Here is a 16,033-nt window from a genome sequence, read left to right as displayed (position 1 = left end):
TTTTTAAATAAAGTAGCATGTAAAATGTCTAAATACAGGAAGCAGTTCTTGAAAATTAAAAGTGGGCTGACTGGCTACAGGTAACATTAGAGCCAGGTAGAGGCACCCATTCCTTGTCCAACCACATCTGCTGGTAACAACATATCTGACATGGTTGTTGAGCCTATAATGTAAAGGAATGGGCTGGTGCACCTTCTTCTGCCATGTAATGTGCAATAGTGTACAAAATTAACACATGATCTAACAGTATACTATTTGTAATTTAGTATTTAGTGTAACTTTGGCAATATAATTAAAACGACCTTCCATTTTCTAAAATTTATTCTGAGTACTAATTTTGACAATATTTCTAAAAAGAACTAATTATTTGTGTGTTAATGTCTTTTTAAGGAAAATATCAATACACAGTGACTTATTGTTCTTGTTCACCTGTGTTTCTGGTTGGCACAAGTAAGCTGTTATTGTGGAGTTGGTATACAGGGTTGCAAATGGTGTGACATGTTGTATTTTGAAGGACTGCTCTAAATACTGGCATTATTTATTGGGTTGGTGCATAAGGTTGTATTGTTTTTCCTTAATAAATACAACAGATACCTTAATCATCAATAATATATTCTCCTTCATTATTTAGAACAGTCTACCAATGCTGGGGTAAATTTTCAATTGCATGACTGTAAAAATCACATGGCTTTGAAGCAAAGAACTCAGTGAGCAAATTTTCTAAAATTTATTCTGAGTAGTAATTTTGACAATATTTCTAAAAAGAACTAATTATTTGTGTGTTAATGTCTTTTTAAGGAAAATATCAATACACAGTGACTTATTGTTCTTGTTCACCTGTGTTTCTGGTTGGCACAAGTAAGCTGTTATTGTGGAGTTGGTATACAGGGTTGCAAATGGTGTGACATGTTGTATTTTGAAGGACTGCTCTAAATACTGGCATTATTTATTGGGTTGGTGCATAAGGTTGTATTGTTTTTCCTTAATAAATACAACAGATACCTTAATCATCAATAATATATTCTCCTTCATTATTTAGAACAGTCTACCAATGCTGGGGTAAATTTTCAATTGCATGACTGTAGAAATCACATGGCTTTGAAGCAAAGAACTCAGTGAGCCACATTCAGAGCACATTTAATCCAGAAATGAAGTTTATTGAAGGCTGTTTGATAGAGAGTGGAAAAGGTGAAAATGTGAGGGTGCAAGATCAGGTGAATATGGCGGGTGCTGAATAACTTCCCAACCAAGCGCCTGTATAGTGATTTTTTCAGTCTAGCAGAATATGGGCAAATGTTCTCATGGAGTAGCATCAGTTCATGCAGTCTTCCTTGTGGTTGTTCTTGGATTGCGTCTGCAAGACATCTCAGTTCTTGACAATAAACTCAGCAGTGATGGTTACTCCTTGGGGAAGCAATTTGCTATTCCACCAGATAACATTATCTTTTGTAGATGTGCACAGGTCTTCATACAGGGAGTTGTTTTGTGTTTGAGCTTAATCATTCATTTCTTTTCCTTCTGTTAGCATAAAGACACCATTTCTTGTCACCAGTAATGGTACAGGATAGAAATGGTCAGTGTTGTTCATGAGCCAATTGATGATGAGCAAACAAAGATGCACATGTGGTCACCTGCTGATTTTGTGATTTTGGCTCGGAGCATGTGGTACCTATATATCCCATTTTTGAACCTTCCCCGCTCCATGCAAATGTTGCACATTGGTAGAATGATCACAGTTCAGCATATTTGCCAGTTCTTTGGTACACTGATGTGGATCATTGTGGATTAATGTATTTAAACAACCTTTCTCAAAGCCCAAAGGTCTTCGTGAACATGTAGAGTCGCTGATGTCAAAACTATCCTCCTCAAAATGAGAAAACCATTTTACTGTCATGCTCTGTCCAATAGCATTATCCCTATAAGTGGTGCCAATATTTCTGGCTGCCTCTACTGCTGTCACCCTCTAACAAACTCTGACACGAGAATATGTTGAAAATGCTCCAATTTCTCCATTTGGCACTCCATTTTCTACTGTCCACAACTCCATTCACTATCTCCAAATGACAAATTAACAATAAATAAACTCAAGTAGCAACAGTGAACTACAAATAAAAAGTAATAATTGATAAATAAACCAATAGCAGTTAGAATACCAATATTCCAAACGAAAATGCTATGAACTTATGTACCAACCTAATAGTTTGTAATAAGAAGACAAAACAATAAAAATGTATGTTTTAAAGATTATACACTTCCAATTAGTCATTTTGGCTGGCCTATCTTTAAAATTAAAATTTTACCTTCAACAATCAGGAAATCTACTTCACTGGACAATGGGCACCAAAGAAGACATCAAACTTGATAATTTAAGTAATTAGAGGAAATCGTTATTCTTATGCAAAAATTCATTTTAGATTCAACCTATGCTCACAGTCCACTGTGAATGAAACAGCTAATTATGTAAACACATGCAAACAATCCTTTTGCAATGTTTGTAATAATACTGAATTTATGTATAGTTGTTTTGCGTGCACATGTTTTAACATGTAGAACTGTCAAATCATGGAAGGTTTAGTAGGCAAGACAGAAGGAGAAAAATTCTCCACCAAGGAAAAAATTACAGAAGCATTGACTTTTTGAACCATAGCACTCACGCACTCATATAGCCACTGTCCACATATGTGCATTCACAGCTGTAGTCCCAAGTGAATACTGATAATGATGAGAGCACACTCTGAGTTTGTTTTATGTAAATTATTAATCTTGCAAGTGACTCTATTAACATACTTTATAAAAACTGAGGCGACAAAAGTCATGGGAAACCTCCCAATATTGTGACAGACCTCCTTTTGCCCAGTGTAGTGCAGCGACTTGACATGGCATGGACTCAACAAGATGCTGAATGTCCTTTGCAGAAATATTGGGCCATGTTGCCTCTACAGCCATCCATGATTGCAAAAGTGCTGTTGTTTCAGGATTTTGTGTGTGAACTGACCTCTCGATTATGCTCCATAAATATTCAATTAAATTCATGTTGGGTGATCTGAGTGGCCAAATCATTCACTAGAAATGCTCAGAATGTTCTTCCATCCAGTTGCAAACAATTGTGGTTTGGGAACATGAAGACCATCAATGTCTGCAAGTGGTCTCCAAGTAGCCAAACATAACCATTCCCAGTCAACAAGCAGTTCAGCTGGACCAGAGCACCCAGCCATACCGTGTAAACACAGCCCATCACATTATGGAGCCACCACTAGCTTTCACAGTGCCTTGTTGATGAGCTGCATCCATGGCTTCATGGGGTCTATGGCACAGTCGGACCCTATCATCAGCTCTTATTAACTGAAATCAGAACTCATCTGACCACACCATGGTTTTCCAGTCATCTAGGGTCCAACCAATATGGTCACAAGTCCAGGAGAGGCACTGCTGGCAATGTCATGCTGTTAGGAAAAGCATTCACCTTGCTTATCAGCTGCCAAACCCCATTAACACCAAATTTCATCATACTGTCCTAATGGATATGTTCATCATACATGCCACATTGATACTTGTGGTTAATTCACAGAGTGTCGATTGTCTATTAGCCCTGCAACTCTACACAAATGCTGCTGCTCTCAGTCATTATGTGAATGCTGTCAGCTACTGTGTTGTCCTTGGTGAAAGGTAATGCCTAAAATTTGGTAGTCTCAGCACATTCTTGACACTGTGTATCACAGAATATAGAATTCCCTAATGATTTCCAAAATGGGATGTATCAGGTGTCTAGCTCCAATTCCCATTCTGCATTCAAAGTCTGTTAATTTCTACTGTGTGGCCATAATCGACTCGGAAACCTTTTTATATGAATCACCTGAGAATAAATGACAGCTCCACCCATGCACTGCCCTTTTATACCTTGTTCATGATACTGCCTGCCATCTGTATATATACGTATTGCTATCTCATATCTTTTGTCACCTCAGTGTATTTTACTCTTATTACTGTCAAATTCAAGGCAACTGTGGTATCTTAAAAGTGGAAAGGAAAGCAAATTTTTTGAGGGAGGTAGGGAGGGCAAGGAGAACATAAGAAACTGTGTACATGCTTTAGAAACTCCACTGCACATGCAAATAGATGATAGAATTTTTTCAATATGTGTAACCTCACACACATCCAGTGAGGGTAAGCACAGTGTGAATGAAAGGGCTTTTGGTGGCTGTCTCTGCCTCTGCTGTTATTTGACTCTCCTCTAACTGTCGTCCCTACCACAAGATGACTGTTTACTGTGTGTATAGTTCCCACCAAAGTTGCCTGTATGCAAATTTGCTACAAAATACTAGTTAGCTAGCTAAGTCATGTATTGACTGTACTCTTCACATTGTAACAATCTCATATCCATTTCTATTGTGACTGTCACAAGTATTTTGTCATGAACTGTTCCTTCATAGTTCATGTACCAATTAATTAATTACATTTCGTTTGGAGGAGATTTATTTGTGATAAATAAAAATTGTGATTAAAATTGAGGGTTGCAACCTCCTCCCTCACCTCTCCCACTGTGGTGTGCATACTGTAAGACCTTTGGTACACACACCATCAAATTATTTGACTTGTCGCTCTAACGAAGTAGGAGAGTGTCAGCAATATGTCTTGTGATCTTATCGTGGCGTGTTTATCTTCTGCCGTTAGGTCAGACGATAGAAATGCCACTTGCACGCTTAGAGTAGCAGATTGGCGGTGACCAACTTTAATCAGAACTTGATTAATTTTCACACACATTTATTAAAATAATAAAAAATATAGACATTACATAACTTGATTCTGGATGCTGTTTACAATTGATAATCTGAAGTTCCTTTGGTCTTGGTACATTAATCTTATTCTCACATATCTCTGATACTTGACAAAGTGTCTATACATTTCTCTTCATGGCTATGTACAGGAATATGATAATCTTATTAGGTGCAGACTGAAACTTGACTATAGACTAATGCAGACTAATGCAGAATGGTACAGACTGGTGCAGACAAATGCAGACTGACTAATCGGAGGTCTGTACACTCGTTATAATACCCTGAGCGTTCAGGTATCACTGCCCAAGTGTGATCCACGAGGAGAAAAGGTTCTATGTTAGCAGCAATCTCATTGGCTGCGAGACATATTAATACGCGGATTGGCAGAAGCAGAATTTGGTCTGTCTCTAAGACAGTGCCATCTCATAGTGCGGAGACGGACGAGCGCTGCGCCTGCACTGTTGTGCTTAGCGGGGCACGCTCTATTGGGAAAGTTGTGTACGCGCTGACTACGCGGAACTATGTACACAACACCCACTCTCTCGAATCCAGACATAGATCCACGCTTGGCCTCTCCTCAAATTTTTGTTTTTGGAGATCAGGTCTGCTTTATGTTGAAGTACAGTTTTATTTTATTCTCACCCAGACATGTTTTCCCACAGCTATGGCATTCTCAGTGTGTATGATATTTATCCTATTGCCATTATTTTATGTTTGCAGATAGCAATGTCCTTCTAGCAATGGATGAAAAACTTATAGGAAAGTTGGTATTCACAGAGTTAAAGTTCTTCCAATTATGATGATGACTGTTTGGAAAGCACTCTCTGTGAATTTGTGCTTCTTTGTGGGCACTGCATTTTGCTGCACCATACATTAAATGTATATTGGCCAACTCTAGTAATGAGTAACAGTCTTTCTTTGACTATGGATCACACACTGTACGCAGTAACACACATCACAAGGTGTCTGATGCAGTGGACAACTGACCCCAGGGATAGCAATGTGGGTGCAGCACAGGTTAATGCACCAGTGTGATGCATGCAGTCATCAAATGATACATGTGCTCTGAGCTAAGTTTTGTACAGTAAGTCTGTCTGGTGATAAAGGAGTGTATGCTTTTTATTACCCAATGCCTCTTCCAGGGTACAACAGACACTCAGGATCCTTGCAAGGGTATGGCAAAACTGGACGCACCATTGCAATAGAAACACTAAGACTGGTGGTTGTTGCTTTGAACAATTACAGTCAGCTACATTGTTGTTATGTGATTTACACTGTGCATATCCATAACACAACAAATATACATCTCTGACCACTGGCTCCTTATCTCACTATAATGGGTGTGAACGCAGTATCACCTGTTTCAATATGACTCAATAAGCATTGAGACACCCTGTATGTATGTACATTTATCTACCCATAATGGAAAAATGACCACCAGTAGCACTGTTCAATTACCCTCAATAGGATAACCTTGATTTTCAAAATTATTTATGAGTATATGCAAACATGGAAAAAACTGTGAGTACCCTAGAGCTACAGATATTAGAGCGTATTGGCTTTCCTCATTTTTGTCTGTTGTTACCTATTGTGAAGGATCAACATAAGCCCTATTGTTGGATCTGTTTCAATTCAAATATGCTCCATTTGGAGAATTACTCTAATTTAAATCAAAAGTGCAAATGGGACCAAAATGACTTATTCAGATGTAGCACTTAGTGTTTCGTTTTCACAAACAAAAATGAACATGGAATGACAATGGTTGTTTACATACCTCATAGGACATAATATCAGTAAAGTCTTCAAATTTTGTTGCTCTCGGTAGGCCTATTAATTCTCGATAATCATTATAGCGTCCCAAGCCACCATCTCTTCCTCTTATTATGTCAAACATGTCTAGATCTTGACCATAAGGCCAGTCAACTTGGAACATGTTCCTGTTAAGCTGAAATCATTGAAACTTTATTAATTCAAGTACTAGTTAAGAATATTGACATACCTACATCAATATTGTTCAAGTGAAATAGGCTGAATGCCTTTAGCCAGCGATATTTAACTTAGTTTTGGAAAAAAATATTGTGGATATAGAGAGACACATTCAAGGCAGAAGGCACAACAGGCATAATGTTGGATGAAAAGAATGGGAGACTTTACATTGAGTGCTTAGACTTTTGTAGCCACCTAGTTTGAGTTGGGCTGCTACTGTGTACAGATGAAACTGTGGGGAGTGGAGGTGTTGGTGGTGGCCAGTGGTAGCTAGGGAAACTTGGCTGCCATGTAACCCATCTTTTATTCAGTCTCACATTACAATGATCAAAGTGTAGTGACACCACAGAAATGCCCCCTTCAGTTGTGTGGTCTTTCAGCTGCTGATGGTGCAGCTGGTGCGATGGATGGATGACGTTCACATCCTGCTTCTCTAGCACCATTTTCTCATTCAGCATTGCTCGTCCCACTTAACACTCTGCAGCTGTGAGTGAGGAGTGCCAGTAATGTGAACTTTAACCCTGGATTCTCATAGAGGTCCACTGCTGCAGGAAGGGAAGCTTGTCTTGGGGTAGGTGGTCCGTGAAGCACTGCCCTTCAAGGCAGAAGTTTAGCTGCTGCTTTAGTTGCTCCAACTCCACAGTTGAAGACATAACTCCATGAGCCAGTCTCCTGGAGACAGTTGCCCAGATTTGTGCTGGTTGCTCACTGGCTTCTAACACAGTGGAGACATGCATAACCACTGCATCACAAAGAACATTGCCAGACTATACATAACTGTACTAGAATTGGAGGGTTTTTGTAATGATTAATAGCACATTTTTTTGTTTCCAGGCATATACAGATTGATGCTCTGGTAGCCCAACAGAGTAGAAAATCTGCTTGGGCTGGTTTGTAGTTACACAGATTTTCTGTGATGACGTGAAGATTATGTGGCTCTGCATAGCCTGCTTTACTGTAGGTGAACATGCTCATTTATGAAGGTGGATATCAGTGCCTCTGCTTCTGCCTGCTCATCCCATATATTTGTGCGATGAACCTGTTTTTCTTACAATACTGCTCAAAATTAACATTCCTCCCCTCTTTGGGAAGACTTGGACCCTGGGTCTGAACCCATGACCAGTCACATACATAGTTGTGATGCAGACAACTCACTGTTTTCTAATAAACATTAAGGACCTTGAGCTACAAAGCTTGGAGGCTCTATGTACACCCACACCTGTTAGCCCATCTTCTCTTCCAGCCTTCGCAACATTACTACATCAAACCTCTTGCTCTGATTTATGGTATCTCATTGTTGTTGTTGTGGTCTTCAGTCCTGAGACTGGTTTGATGCAGCTCTCCATGCTATTCTATCCTGTGCAAGCTTCTTCATCTCCCAGTACCTACTGCAACCTACATCCTTCTGAATCTGCTTAGTGTATTGATCTCTTGGTCTCCCTCTATGATTTTTACCCTCCACGCTGCCCTCCAATGCTAAATTTGTGATCCCTTGATGCCTCAAAACATGTCCTACCAACCGATCCCTTCTTCTAGTCAAGTTGTGCCACAAACTTCTCTTCTCCCCAATCCTATTCAATACCTCCTCATTAGTTATGTGATCTACCCATCTAATCTTTAGCATTCTTCTGTAGCACCACATTTCGAAAGCTTCTATTCTCATCTTGTCCAAACTATTTATCGTCCATGTTTCACTTCCATACATGGCTACACTCCATACAAATACTTTCAGAAACGACTTCCTGACACTTAAATCTATACTCAATGTTAACAAATTTCTCTTCTTCAGAAACGATTTCCTTGCCATTGCCAGTCTACATTTTATATCCTCTCTACTTCGACCATCATCAGTTATTTTATTCCCTAAATAGCAAAACTCCTTTACTACTTTAAGTGTCTCATTTCCTAATCTACTCCCCTCAGCATCACCCAATTTAATTTGACTACATTCCATTATCCTCGTTTTGGTTTTGTTGATGTGCATCTTATATCCTCCTTTCAAGACACTGTTCATTCCGTTCAACTGCTCTTCCAAGTCCTTTGCTGTCTCTGACAGAATTACAATGTCATCGGCGAACCTCAAAGTTTTTACTTCTTCTCCATGAATTTTAATACCTACTGCGAATTTTTCTTTTGTTTCCTTTACTGCTTGCTCAATATACAGATTCAATAACATCGAGGAGAGACTACAACCCTGTCTCACTCCCTTCCCAACCACTGCTTCCCTTTCATGCCCCTTGACTCTTATAACTGCCATCTGGTTTCTGTACAAATTGTAAATAGGCTTTCGCTCCCTGTATTTTACCCCTGCCACCTTCAGAATTTGAAAGAGAGTATTCCAGTTAACGTTGTCAAAAGCGTTCTCTAAGTCTACAAATGCTAGAAACGTAGGTTTGCCTTTTCTTAATCTTTCTTCTAAGATAAGTCGTAAGGTTAGTATTGCCTCACGTGTTCCAACATTTCTATGGAATCCAAACTGATCTTCCCCGAGGTCCGCTTCTACCAGTTTTTCCATTCGTCTGTAAAGAATTCACGTTAGTATTTTGCAGCTGTGACTTATTAAACTGATAGTCTTCAGATTTTGTGTTGAGGGTAAAACGACAGGAAAAGTGGAACAATGTTATTGCATCAAGTTTTGTTTTAAGACTGGCAGTTCTCAAGTTGGAATGACCCATAACATTCAACAAATCTTTGGGCATTAAACAATGGATACCAAATGGTAGGAAGGGTACAACCCTTCAAAAATGGAAGCTCATCAGTGTAGAGTGAAGCATGTTCAGGTGGGCCCTCAACACCCACAAATGAGGTTGTCTGTGATCACATAGGGAGGCTCTGACGATGCACGATATATGAATCTTGATCAGAGAACTTGAAGGCAAGATTAAAATTAAATTGGATAGATTCATTCCATTTTTGGACCTCGGGATGATCTCAGCAAAATCAATGCCAAAGCTGCTAACAACAAAGTAGAGACAACTCTGTTTGAAAATATCACATGCTGGATACTGCGAATAGTATTCACAACTTTCTTAACACAGTGATCACTAGGTTTATTGGTATGACTCAGAAACAGGTGCAGACACACTTAAATGTACCATATAGTGCTATTGCCATATGAACATGCAAGTAGAACATCCTTACAGAGTGGGAAATCATATATTTAAATCAGAGATGGCATACATTTTAAGGTGAAAGAGGATCTGATTACCATTAGACTAGATAATCATTTTGAATTGGCAGCCATTGAACTAATAAAGCTATACATCTATATGAAGTTAATTGTTCTGTGTGTGTATTGCTCATCTAGTGAGAAAACTTTCTTCAACAAATTAACTGTCATCCTGGAAAGAGTTGCAGCCTCCAAAATCAACACCTTTAACAGTTTTGGCATGGCACAAATGGTAAATGCTTCTACTAAGGTATAAAAAAAGTTCAGCAGCAGTTTTACAGCTACCAAAAGTGAAAATTGTAAAATATTTCTAAAAGATCTTGATTCTATGTTCATTACTGTCAGATAATGGAAACTAAAGATAATCTTCTCCAAACACAGATGTCCAATTTTTCTAGGGCATTGGCAAAACAGATCTGGGATGAAGTTTATAGGGAAAACAGTGTAGATGGTAAGTTCTGTAAATTCTGCATTTTGTTTAAATTAATGTTTGAAAGGACATTTACAAAAGCAGCCACTTCAACAGTAACAGCTAAGTAAAATAGATATATAACTATGGGTATTAGAAAGTCCTCACAGCAACTTAAATTTTTTCAGTTCTCTACTAAAGCAATATACTAAGCCACAGTCCCTAAATTACTATCATAGCTACAAAATGAAATACGGGATATTACTGCTTACTGCAAAAAAGTCATTCAATGACAAAATAATACACAATGCAGAAAATAAAAGCAAAGCAATAAGGCGTGTTATATAGCATCAAACTGGGAACGACGGACATAGGTATAATAAATAAAAAATAAAAAATTAACAGAGTCATAGAATATCCTGAGGAACTGGCCAATTTTTATAACTGACTATTTCTCTGGTATTATGCAGGTGTTGCCACAAAATCTTCCTAAAACACATGCAGCATTCACAATGAATTAAACAGCAAGCACAATGGTGATGTTTCTCACAAGAGAGCATACGGTCAGCAGTACACTGCAGAAATTAAACAATAAGAAGTCAGCAGCCATTGATGAGGTTAGTTTGCAGACTGAAAAATAAAATTTCACCATATTGGATATAGTACCAATTTGTCTTATTAACACATTGGAGCCTAATGGGTTGGCAATCCAGTTAATACCCAGATCCTGACGAAATTTGCTACAGTTTAGAATTTTTTAATAAATTTGCTAATCCACTTACCTCTTTGGGCATTATATCAGCTTAATCTTCCATCCTTCCTCTATATGCATAAGTATACATTTGGCACAAATAAATTATACAGGGATATCTAGATATTACTCTAAAGATACTGTTTTTCAGCATTTTTATTTTTCCCTGTAGAGGCCAAAATTTTCATAAGTTGTAGGGAATGGTAGGCTATTGATCTAAAATCACTTATCAGCAGGAAATTCTAATTGCTTAATTTATAGGTAAAGTGTTTTATTGTGAAATTGTTTTTTTATTATTTTTACAAATTGGAGAACTTCACACAGGTATGAAATCTTTCAAAACTCTCAGGAACACAAAGGCCTTTGTTACATGGCCTACAGTAGTATCTGGCCTCTTTCCTCACTACCTTTCCTGCAGCTTTCACTTGTTCCCAGAAGACCCAGCATCTTCTAGCTAGGTTTGTTTTCTTTTTTGTTGGCAGCAGTTTCTCAGGAAAATGATGTGCTGTGAGTCTGCTTGCACTTGCATCTCCAGGTGCTGAATGTGTGTCTTTATTTAGTTCTGCTCCTCCTTTTTGAACCAATTCCTTTGCTAATTTACAGATAAAATCTGCTAATTCACACTTTTTTGATATTTTAATCTTGTGAATAATGTTGGCATTCACAACTGCCCTCATAGAAATATGAAAGAAAATCTTTTTACACCATTTTACAGCCTTTCACTGGAAGGGTTAGTAACTCATCAGCTGGTCTCCCATGTCAATCCTGTTTAAGACAAGTTGTAGTCTAGTACAACATCTGGTTTTACTACCTCAACATATTCACTCCTGGATTTTACACTGACATGAGAAGCAGTCCTCTTATGCTGTGTTGACAACATGTGTGCATCACGTTTGTCTTTTCATTTTACACAGAAAACGTGTTCTTTGCAATGAAATGTCATTTCTCTTTTCTTTAGTTTTTGATTTATTAGGTCTCTATGCAAACCTACCTTGTTCTTCATCACAGTTACAACTCCCAATGCATTTCTTTCTCATAGTTCTTCAAGGACTGCAGGATTTGTATAAAATCTGTCCATGTATACCACATGTCCTTTTCCCAAGTAAGAGGAACATACACTCAGCAGCAGGGATTTGACAGAATTGTCAACATTTCCTTTTCCTACATTATAAACTTCAACATTGCACATGTAACCTGTTTAGCATCATTTACAACATACAGTTTTATGAGATATTTCTCTGGTTTGTCTTTCATATAAACATGGAGTCCAATTCTTCCTCTAAAAGGATGTATTGCTTCATCCACAATCAGATTTCGTGATGGATAAAAGTCTTTTCTGGATCTTTCTGTGAAAAATCCCAGACAGGTCTTATTTTATGCAGAGAATCATGGCCTGGTTCTTGTTGAGGTATTCATAGTGAATTATTGTTCACATGCAGCATCCTGAATATGTCAAAAAATCTGTCTCTTGAAGTTAGCTGAGGTAGCCATAGTGCATAATTGTTCACGTTCAGCAACCTGAACATGGCAAAAATCTGTCTCATGACGTTAGCTGGGAAGCAAATGATAATGCAAGCACAGGGTCTTCAGACCAATAATCCCTACGTTTAGGTTTCTTTACAACACAAATATGCAAAATGATTACCAAAAATTGATATACTTCATGTATCCTCAATGCCCTCCATTTCATCGATAAAGATTTTGATTTGATTCTATTCTGACAGCAAAGTTCAGAAATAGTATAAGTAGCACGTATATTTGTTTCTGACTTTACCTTTAGAAACATGCTGTGATCAAAAAGTTGCAACAAACCATGTAGTTCTGTTGATAACGTATTGACAGGAACCTTAATTCCACTCATTTATTCAAACAGAGGTAATTCAGGGAGTGCATCAAAATGACACCATTCATTATGTAGGGTAGGCTGCTGTAACGAATGATAAATCTGACTAATAGAAACTTGTGTGCTAGCTTCTTCATACCCACTACCATCATTTCTATCAGCAGCACAGGTTTTGCTCTCGATCTCACGTAAATCATGGTTGTCTTCTGAAAAATCGCTGATGTCATCTGAAAGATCATCATGTTCTGATCCATTGTTCAAGGGTTCTTCAATCTCTAAGTTTGACAAGCGATGTCTATTAGCCATATTCACTATTTATATGGTTTTACACGTGTGAAGGATGCACACAATAGCACAACATGACAGCCAGCATAGAACAAAATGACCTTCAACAATATTTTATTTTACAGGTCCATCTTGACCACACAAATTTTTACATTTCACTATTACCGGTTTTGGCTACTGCCATCTTCAGACCTGTTACAAACAAAAACAGTGTGCAACCAACTAAGTTCAGTTTACTGATGCTAAATCTAATCAAAGTCCTGGTGCTACATGAGAAAGATAAAACATGTTTACATGATTAACAGTCATGTATACCAACCATACATACCATAAAATATTCTGATGTAGTATCAACTTCAAACTAAACATGAAGGTACATAGTAAGTGCTGGTGATGATCAGAATGTGTCTGGTATTTATACAAAGAAACTGAGGCCACCAGAGGGCACTACAGCTAGGATACATGATTAAGCAGTATCACAAATGTGATGGTTAAAATACAGTATGCATAGATTATTAATTACAGTTACTTCACATGACAATAAAACATGTACTGACATGGAACTGGATCCATACTTAAAATACACATAAAAAGTGCAAATACTAATGATGTGAAGCTCCTAGGCTGGCAAGGTAAAACACACAATTATATTCCCACAAAGTGTCATGTATGATTGAACAACATTGTTTGCAGACAACTCTAAGGTACTGGTCGCCAACAAGTCACCAGAAGTACAAAGAGAGAAAGCTGATAAATGCTTTGCTGTGTACATAAGTGGGTATCAAACAATAAAGATACAAAACTTCCTGGCAGATTAAAACTGTGTGCCTGACCGAGACTTGAACTCGGGACCTTTGCCTTTCGCGGGCAAATGCTCTACCATCTGAGCTACCGAAGCACAACTCACGCCCGGTCCTCACAGCTTTACTTCTGTCAGTATCACATCTCCTACCTTCCAAACTTTACAGAAGCTCTCCTGCGAACCATGTAGAACTAGCACTCCTGAAAGAAAGGATATTGTGGAGACATGGCTTAGCCACAGCCTTGGGGATCTTTCCAGAATGAGGAGAGCAGGAGAGCTTCTGTAAAGTCTGGAAGGTAGGAGATGAGATACTGACAGAAGTGAAGCTGTGAGGACCGGGTGTGAGTCGTGCTTCAGTAGCTCAGATGGTAGAGCATTTGCCCGCGAAAGGCAAAGGTCCCGAGTTCGAGTCTCAGTCGGGCACACAGTTTTAATCTGCCAGTAGTGTACACTCCGCTGCAGACTGAAAATTCTCATTCTGAATAAAGATACACTTAATATAAAGAAAATGAGCACTATGAATTTCTAATAAAAAAAAAGAAAAAAAAGAAAAGACTGTAATAACCTCAAAATAAATAATGAATCTGTACAATGTGTGAAAAGCACACAGTTATTTTGAATGCACGTTGATTGTCAATCAAAGTGGAAAGGGCATGTAAAATCACTTTGAATGATAGGAAAACTTGAGGTCAACATCATGATCAAAACATGTTATACTAACAAGGAAAGTCTGGAAGTCTATTGACTTGAACAGGACTTTGGTGTTCCAGTTATATTTAGAAGCCTAATGTACCACTGGTGAGAGCATTCAGCTTCCCACCATTGGACTTAAAGATGTGCATGTAGTTCCTCAACTAAATGCATGAAACAATAAGCAGAAGTACTATAGACACATTTGGCAAAAGCAATATCTGGACAATCCTCAGAATCATATCCTAGAGCTGCAAAATTGAATGGCACTTGAACCACTTTCTTGAATGCAGTTTCACCTGCAGGAGTATTGTATCCGGCTGCTTGTCAGGAATATTGAAGCATAAGCTGATACACTGGAGCAGACAGCTGTTCATGAATAATATAATGCATTGTCATTATGCAAATTCTGTCTCATGACTTAGTGTCTAATAGTGCTTATATAGTCTGTTATCTATCTTTCATATGTTTTACATTTTTGGGAGAAATTTGTAGGTAGTTTGGTGTTTTTTGGCAGATTGGCTTTCAATGTCTTTACCTGCAAATGAACAACTTTCTATTGTTATGTTCTTGTGAGTAATCCATGAATCTAAAGTAGTGTACACTTCTGGTTATGGGTGACATTGTAATAAACAGCATTCACGAAAAATGATTTTAAATGTTTTTCAACATTTTCCCACTTGTGTTACCCTCTGAATGTCTGTCTGGTGGAAGATTGTCTTCAATAGAAGTTTTAATTTCAGGTCAAAAGTTTTTCCTGGAGAAAAATATACAGTTTTTATTTTAGGTGTTCATTCATTGAATCTCCAACATCTACTGTATGACTATGAGTTGTACTGTGTGCAGACTGGACCAGAGTGACTGTTGATTTTTCCTCCTTCTTTAGGTAGCTTCACATCAGAAGTTAATTCATAAAAAAATCCACTTTGATCAGTGTTCAAAAGGCAGTGTCACATATTTGGAAACTCACAGTGTACTGGTTTACTTGTCTGACAAAATGGGGCCCAGACTGGTGAATGTCTTTTGCTTCCTTTACATCTCTGTCTTTCACGAAAGTAGTCCACAGCACATTCTACATTCTTCTTGTGACATTGTATGAAAGCTGAAGAATGTTTACACTTTGTGTGCATAATTTATCTTGCTTTTTGCATTGCTCAAAGTTTGATGTGACACTAATGGGCACATTTTCTTTCATTTCTTGCTTTGTGAAATCAAAGTAGAATGTGTTGTTTTATCTCCAAATCTTTGACTGCCTTCTTTCCTTGAAATGGATATTCATTACATCTTTCTTTCTCCACAAAATCAAATATTAATTCACTGTGC

The 16,033-nt window shown here is 38.0% G+C and overlaps 1 protein-coding gene across 1 annotated transcript in view; it reads right to left on the bottom strand.

Moving 5' to 3' along the window:
• Window positions 1-16,033, bottom strand: part of LOC124550924 (peroxidase-like) — a 194,669-nt gene that overhangs the window by 12,065 nt on the left and 166,571 nt on the right. The window contains exon 11 of the mRNA XM_047125720.1: window positions 6,550-6,720. Coding sequence (XP_046981676.1) covers window positions 6,550-6,720 — 171 coding nt within the window. The remainder of the gene's footprint in view (window positions 1-6,549; window positions 6,721-16,033) is intronic.

Source organism: Schistocerca americana, chromosome 9, assembly GCF_021461395.2.
Source record: "Schistocerca americana isolate TAMUIC-IGC-003095 chromosome 9, iqSchAmer2.1, whole genome shotgun sequence".
Taxonomy (NCBI): Eukaryota; Metazoa; Arthropoda; class Insecta; order Orthoptera; family Acrididae; genus Schistocerca; species Schistocerca americana.
This window is presented reverse-complemented; position numbering and strand designations above follow the sequence as displayed.